The 8,637-nt window shown below is 44.7% G+C and overlaps 1 protein-coding gene across 1 annotated transcript in view; it reads right to left on the bottom strand.

Annotated features, from left to right (window-relative positions):
- The window catches only part of LOC139582488 (acetyl-coenzyme A synthetase 2-like, mitochondrial), a 29,107-nt gene continuing 20,470 nt past the window's right edge, over positions 1-8,637 (bottom strand). Inside the window, exons 9-14 of the mRNA XM_071412545.1 lie at positions 7,449-7,561; positions 5,880-6,006; positions 5,616-5,743; positions 5,158-5,221; positions 1,881-2,002; positions 1-972 (exon numbers count right to left, since the gene is read on the bottom strand). Coding sequence (XP_071268646.1) covers positions 796-972; positions 1,881-2,002; positions 5,158-5,221; positions 5,616-5,743; positions 5,880-6,006; positions 7,449-7,561 — 731 coding nt within the window. The 3' untranslated portion in view covers positions 1-795. The remainder of the gene's footprint in view (positions 973-1,880; positions 2,003-5,157; positions 5,222-5,615; positions 5,744-5,879; positions 6,007-7,448; positions 7,562-8,637) is intronic.

Below are 8,637 nucleotides of genomic sequence, written 5' to 3'. Positions count from 1 at the left end.
TGACCAGTAAAGGATGCAGTTTATTGTTGCTTTATCACTCAAATCATAATCTGTATAAAACAAAGTTAAGTAATATAATCTGCTTTGCATCAATGCACTAAAAACAGAAGTTTAAAACTCTTAAACATGCATACAATACTAAAAATACCTTCCTTCTCAATTCATAAACAGTTATCCAGAACAGACACTTAAGAAATAGAGCAAGAAGAATAGCATGCAATAATCAAGACCATTTTACTAACTGATATTGTTTTTTTGTTAAGGTTCTCAAATCAAAACAAATGTTTTTTTGTTAAGGTTCTCAAATCAAAACAAATGTTTTTTTGGTCACATACACATATTTAGCAGATGTTATTGCAGGGTGTAGCGAAATGCTTGTGTTCCTAGCACCAACAGGTGCAGTAGTAACTAACAATTCACAACAATACACACAGATCTAAGGTTCTCCCGGCGTATTCCACGTCCCTGTAGTTTGTGGAATGGATGTGGCTGCAGAGTTACCAAGGTTACCAAGGTCTATTCAACGTGGTTAAACATTCAGAATGTTGCCGATTTAGATATAATGTATCCAACTGGTATGATGATTCTCTATTGGTCATGACAGAAGCATCTGTGCTACACAATACATGTGTATGTGAATGTTCTGTAACTTAAAAACGGACACTTCACCAATGTTTAACCTCATATTCATCGTCTCCAGCACCATATCATTGAAAAATGTTGTTTTCTTTGTTCTGTCGTCCCCCCCCCAAAAAAAAATATTAAAATTGGTGGTGTCCCTTTAATACCCTGTTGTTACTGGTGCTTGCCGTCGCCACGGAGACGTTGGTGACCCCTGATGACCTCGTGTATGGAGTCAGGGTCGTCTAGAGTGCTGAGGTCCCCCAGCTCGTCCGTGTTCCGCTCTACCACCTTCCTCAGGACACGACGCATGATTTTCCCCGAGCGAGTCTTTGGCAGACTCCTCACCACCTACAGATGTAAAAAAAGGCCCCGTTTGAAAACTTTTAAAGTATATCCTTCCTTCCTCCCTTCATTAAAAAAACATTTTGAAATGTGGAGGGTACTACTTTAAGTTTACCAGAACACAGCCTATCGTTTTTTTCTGTTGCAAAACATGTTTTTGCAACAGTTTGCTCTACTTAACACAACCCAGCTGTTTATGGCTGTTAATGTTATAAGTCATGTTCAGGACAGTCTTGTGAGGCTTTAGGACATTGTTTATGACCTTTATAAATTAGGTAAATCAAATCAAATTTTATTGGTCACATACACATGATTAGCAGATGGTCATGCGAGTGTAGTGAAATGCTTGTGCTTCTAGTTCCCAACGATGCAGTAATATCTAACAAGTAATCTAACAATTTCACAACAACTACCTTATACACACAAATGTAAAGGAATGAATAAGAATATGTACATAAATATATGGATGAGCGATGGCCGAACGGCATAGGCAAGATGCAGTAGATGGTATAGAGTACAGTATATACATATGAGATGAGTAATGTAGTGTATGTAAACATTATATAAAGTGGCATTGTTTAAAGTGACTAGTGATACATTTATTACATCCAATTATTAATTATTAAAGTGGCTACAGATTTGAGTCAGTATGTTGGCAGCAGCCACTCAATGTTAGTGATGGTTGTTTAACAGTCTGATGGCCTTGAGATAGAAGCTGTTTTTCAGTCTCTCGGAGGGAGGGTTCAAAGCGTTCAGAGGGTTCAAAGGGTTCAGAGGGTTCAAAGGGTTCAGAGGGTTCAAAGGGTTCAGAGGGTTCAAAGGGTTCAGAGGGTTCAAAGGGTTCAAAGGGTTCAGAGATTGAAAATATCACAAGCGAACGGACCACACTAGACTACCAGTATTAGTGGTACTACCTGAATGAAGTCTGGGCAGGCGTACTTGGCGATGCTCCTGGACACCATCTCTCTGAGCTGCTGGGCTAGAACATCCTCTTGAACCATCACTGCCTTCTTCAACACCACAAACACATACACACCTGGTCAGAGAAGAGGACAGTAGATCAGTTTTATGGCCGTAAAGGCTGCGTTTACACAGGCAGTCCAATTCTGATCTTTTGACCAATTATTGGCAAAAAACGTGGATCTGATTGGTCAAAAGATATCTAGAATATCGGTTTGTTGTTTACTATTGTCTAGCATATGACATGCTACATCATTTGCATAAGGTCACTTAAAGGTTATGTCAAGTTCACGTACAGTTGTTTGGATCAAGGTGGTGAAATAAAGACGTCAACTGTATATTTTTTCTTGGCAGGGTTGAGGAGTAACTGATTACATGTCATCTGATTACAAACTGCAGTCAGGTAGGCGAGGGGCGGATTGCTTGTAATCTGATTACCAAAAAACTGTAACTGTAATCAATTACGTTACCAGCAATGATATTGTAATCAGATTACTTTGGGAAAACTAGAGGATTACTTATTGGATTAATTTTAAATTCAGAAAGGATGTTTGCTGAAAAATACATGATGAAATCTTTCTGTTTTCTCAAACAAAGAAAGGAAAAGCAAGTGAAGAAGTAAACTGTCAGCATTGAAAAAAGGCACAAGTTTAAGTTTGTTTCACCTGAGTGAGTCAGACCACCAATCAGAGACCACTATGATGACACACCAAATGATGACCACCAATCAGAGACCACTATGATGACACACCAAATGATGACCACCAATCAGAGACCACTATGATGACACACCAAATGATGACCACCAATCAGAGACCACTATGATGACACACAAAATGATGACCACCAATCAGAGACCACTATGATGACACACCAAATGATGACCACCAATCAGAGACCACTATGATGACACACTAGATGATGACCACCAATCAGAGACCACTATGATGACACACCAATCAGAGACCACTTTGATGACACACCAAATGATGACCACCAATCAGAGACCACTATGATGACACACCAAATGATGACCACCAATCAGAGACCACTATGATGACACACCAATCAGAGACCACTTTGATGACACACCAAATGATGACCACCAATCAGAGACCACTATGATGACACACCAAATGATGACCACCAATCAGAGACCACTATGATGACACACCAATCAGAGACCACTATGATGACACACCAAATGACCACCACCAATCAGAGACCACTATGATGACACACCAAATTACCACCACCAATCAGAGACCACTATGATGACACACCAAATGACCACCACCAATCAGAGACCACTATGATGACACACCAAATGATGACCACCAATCAGAGACCACTATGATGACACACTAGATGATGACCACCAATCAGAGACCACTATGATGACACACCAAATGATGACCACCAATCAGAGACCACTATGATGACACACCAAATGATGACCACCAATCAGAGACCACTATGATGACACACCAAATGATGACCACCAATCAGAGACCACTATGATGACACACCAATCAGAGACCACTATGATGACACACCAAATGACCACCACCAATCAGAGACCACTATGATGACACACCAAATTACCACCACCAATCAGAGACCACTATGATGACACACCAAATGACCACCACCAATCAGAGACCACTATGATGACACACCAAATGATGACCACCAATCAGAGACCACTATGATGACACACCAAATGATGACCACCAATCAGAGACTACTATGATGACACACAAAATGATGACCACCAATCAGAGACCACTATGATGACACACCAAATGATGACCACCAATCAGAGACCACTATGATGACACACCAAATGATGACCACCAATCAGAGACCACTATGATGACACACCAATCAGAGACCACTATGATGACACACCAAATGATGACCACCAATCAGAGACCACTATGATGACACACCAAATGATGACCACCAATCAGAGACCACTATGATGACACACCAAATGATGACCACCAATCAGAGACCACTATGATGACACACCAAATGATGACCACCAATCAGAGACCACTATGATGACACACCAAATGATGACCACCAATCAGAGACTACTATGATGACACACAAAATGATGACCACCAATCAGAGACCACTATGATGACACACCAAATTACCACCACCAATCAGAGACCACTATGATGACACACCAAATGATGACCACCAATCAGAGACCACTATGATGACACACCAAATGATGACCACCAATCAGAGACCACTATGATGACACACCAAATGATGACCACCAATCAGAGACTACTATGATGACACACAAAATGATGACCACCAATCAGAGACCACTATGATGACACACAAAATGATGACCACCAATCAGAGACCACTATGATGACACACCAAATGATGACCACCAATCAGAGACCACTATGATGACACACCAAATGATGACCACCAATCAGAGACCACTATGATGACACACCAAATGATGACCACCAATCAGAGACCACTATGATGACACACCAGATGATGACCACCAATCAGAGACCACTATGATGACACACCAAATGATGACCACCAATCAGAGACTACTATGATGACACACCAAATGATGACCACCAATCAGAGACCACTTTGATGACACACCAAATGATGACCACCAATCAGAGACCACTTTGATGACACACCAAATGATGACCACCAATCAGAGACCACTTTGATGACACACCAAATGATGACCACCAATCAGAGACCACTATGATGACACACCAAATGATGACCACCAATCAGAGACTACTATGATGACACACAAAATGATGACCACCAATCAGAGACCACTATGGTGACACACCAAATGATGACCACCAATCAGAGACCACTTTGATGACACACCAAATGATGACACACCAAATGTGTTTAAAGGATCCGTTTTGTCTTCTTATAATGCCTCTTAAGGGGAAAGTAATCCAAAAGTAACTGAAAGTCATCAGATTACGTTACTGAGTTTGGCTAATCCATAAATTACGTTACTGATTACAATTTTGGACAGATAACTATTAACTATAACGGATTACATTTAGAAAGTAACCTACCCAATCCTGGTTGTTGATACATTTCCTTGAATTAGACACTAAGAGTGGAGAGTTAAGTGGAAATGCAACAGGGTAAAAGTCAACTGGTATAATCATGTAACCATGGTGAACGTCAGAGTTCCACGATGTCACTCACCCTCTCCTTTGATGTCATGGGAGTAGCCAATCGCAGCAGACTCAGCCACTCCAGGACACTGGTTCTAGGAGAGAATGCCATGGAATCAGTTCCAACTGTTAACAACGTTGACAAGGACATTTATACGATAAGCAAGATGTCAGCTGATTTTTGTGTAGACTCAGGTAAAGTCCTGCAATAAGAAGTTATTTTGACAGGAACATTTGGACTCATGATTGTGATCAGTGATGTTAGTGGTAAAAACAAAATTGGTGGGTAAACGCTGACCGCCGTTCGTGGTGATTATTTGTATTTATTATGGATCCGCCCAATTAAAATAATGCTCCCTATACTTTCAATGCCCTTTTCTGTAAAAGATGGGGGTACGTGCGTTTACGTGTGTTTACTCTCTGCTTCACCACTGATCGTGAAGTTATTTTGAGAGGGACATTTGGTCACACGATTATGATCGTACATACCACCACATCCTCTAGTTCCGCAGTCCCGAGCCGGTGACCGCTCACACTGATGACATCATCAAGACGGCCGACGATCTGGTAATAGCCTTCCTTGGAGCGGTAAGCACCGTCGCCGGTGAAGAAGTAACCTAATAGTGGTGTGGCACAATTTAGGGGGACGGTATTGATTTTAGCAGAGCACTAGTCTCAGCCTGAGGAAGACAGGAGATAGAACATTGTAGATCGCTAGTTTTTAAAAGTCCGGATGGGTTGATTTGTCTGTACCTGGATAAGGCTGGAAATATGTCTCTGTGAATCTCTGGTGGTGGTTGTGGATGGTGCGGGCCATACCAGGCCAGGCCTGGGAGATACACAAAGCTCCAGTCGAATCATTGGAACTCAGCACTTCACCCTGGATACAATACACAAACAACATTTCTAAACTCTTTACGTATTTTATTATTTTTATGACAGGATAGGAGACAGAATAGAGGGAGCAGAAATGCGTAGGGGATTGAACAGGGATCCCCGTCGCAGCAGGAGTCATGTGGTTCCGGAGGCGAGAGTGTTACCCGCTCGACCACACTCCGCTCCATACTCCGCTCCATACTCCGCTCCATACTCCGCTCCATACTCCGCTCCACTCCACTCCATACTCCGCTCCACCACACTCCGCTCCACTCCACTCCATACTCCGCTCCATACTCCGCTCCACTCCGCTCCACACTCCGCTCCACCACACTCCGCTCCACACTCCGCTCCACCACACTCCGCTCCACCACACTCCGCTCCACACTCCGCTCCACACTCCGCTCCGCTCCACCACACTCCGCTCGACACTCCGCTCCACACTCCACTCCACACTCCGCTCCACTCCATACTCCGCTCCACCACACTCCGCTCCATACTCCGCTCCATACTCCGCTCCACTCCGCTCCACACTCCGCTCCACCACACTCCGCTCCACCACACTCCGCTCCACCACACTCCGCTCCACACTCCACTCCACACTCCGCTCCACACGCCGCTCCATACTCCGCTCCACTCCACTCCATACTCCGCTCCACCACACTCCGCACCACACTCCGCTCCACACTCCGCTCCATACTCCGCTCCATACTCCGCTCCACCACACTCCGCTCCACCACACTCCGCTCCACCACACTCCGCTCCACCACACTCCGCTCCACCACACTCCGCTCCACACTCCGCTCCACCACACTCCGCTCCACACTCCGCTCCACACTCCGCTCCACCACACTCCGCTCCACCACACTCCGCTCCACCACACTCCGCTCCACCACACTCCGCTCCACACTCCGCTCCATACTCCGCTCCAAACTCCGCTCCACACTCCGCTCCACACTCCGCTCCACACTCCGCTCCACCACACTCTGCTCGACACTCCGCTCCACACTCCGCTCCACACTCCGCTCCACACTCCGCTCCACACTCCGCTCCACCACACTCCGCTCCACACTCCGCTCCACCACACTCCGCTCCACCACACTCCGCTCCACCACACTCCGCTCCACACTCCGCTCCAAACACAACAGAATGTATGGTTGAATAGACAGCAGAGTGACAGTATTGCGTGTGGAAGAGGGAAGTGGGATATCAGACTGCTTCCAAACAGACCTGACAGCTGGGAAGCCACAACAACAGATTACCAGCTGGTCAGAGAATGTTGTGGCTCTTAGTGAGGAGAGAAAGAGGGAGAGAGAGAAAAAGAGAGAGAAATAGAGAGCAAGAGACAGAGCGAGAGAGAGGAGGGGAGAGAGAGATCCCAGAGAGAGAGAGAGAAAGAGAGAGAGACCCCACTCAATGGACTAGCACATCATCGCCAGTCACTACCTCAGTATCCAGCAGCGCCGGCTTGATCCCGTAAAACGGGCGCATGGCCATGCCCGGAACGATCTCCGCCTCTGGGTCCGACGGCCTGGGAGCGATGCAGATCCCACCGGTCTCTGGAGAGATGGGAATAACACGGGAATGAGAGAGATAGTTTTATTCAACTGCTTTTCTAATGAATCTAAAGCCCTGTATGAATACTTGAATACTTGAAAGTGCTTCCTTCCTTGCTCTCTTCACTGATCGACCATTTTCAAGTATTTGAACAGGGCCTAAACTTTGACCACTCCATGTTGTTGTGGCCCCTGAAGAGATCCCCCCCAAACAAAATGTCACAGCATAAAGACTAGAGGGGGAGTACTACACTTAGGGGAGGGGTGGTAGGTTTAGGGGGAAATAATAAAGAAGGAAAATATATTTAAAGAAATATATATGTAAAATAATTTATACATAGATTTACCCAACAAATATATGGGTGATTGGAAACGATGCAGACAATTACATTGATGGAAGCTACACTCTATCTGCAATATTAAAGCTGATCTACACCTTTAAAAAAATTATAATCAATAAATAAAAACTAGAGAAAGTAAGAGGAGATAAAAGGATGTAAAGGTTGATGAGGAAAAAGGAGACAGCAAAGAGAACCACAACAAGTTTTTGTAAATAACCAGTTTGTCAGTCTGTCAGTGTAATAAACCCTGATCCTTTAGCTACAGATGTCGACGGGCGAATTACGGTCATGTTAAAAGTCAATTAAATGCAATTAGGTTCGACTCTATCCTGCGACCAGGCCACGCTAATCTACTAATCTGCTAATCTACCCTGCTAATCTGGCCGGTGTGGAGCTGGACTGACAGAGGGGTTGAGTCCCAAATGGCACCCTATTCCCTTTAGAGTGCACTACTACGGACCCTGGTCAACAGTAGTGCACTACTATGGGCCTTGGTCTAAAGTAGTGCACTACTATGGACCCTGGTCAACAGTAGTGCACTACTATGGACCCTGGTCAACAGTAGTGCACTACTATGGACCCTGGTCAACAGTAGTGCACTACTATGGACCCTGGTCAACAGTAGTGCACTACTATGGACCCTGGTCAACAGTAGTGCACTACTATGGACCCTGGTCAACAGTAGTGCACTACTATGGGCCTTGGTCTAAAGTAGTGCACTACTATGGACCCTGGTCA

The sequence above is a fragment of the Salvelinus alpinus genome, chromosome 8 (assembly GCF_045679555.1).
Source record: "Salvelinus alpinus chromosome 8, SLU_Salpinus.1, whole genome shotgun sequence".
NCBI classification, from domain to species: domain Eukaryota; kingdom Metazoa; phylum Chordata; class Actinopteri; order Salmoniformes; family Salmonidae; genus Salvelinus; species Salvelinus alpinus.
This window is presented reverse-complemented; position numbering and strand designations above follow the sequence as displayed.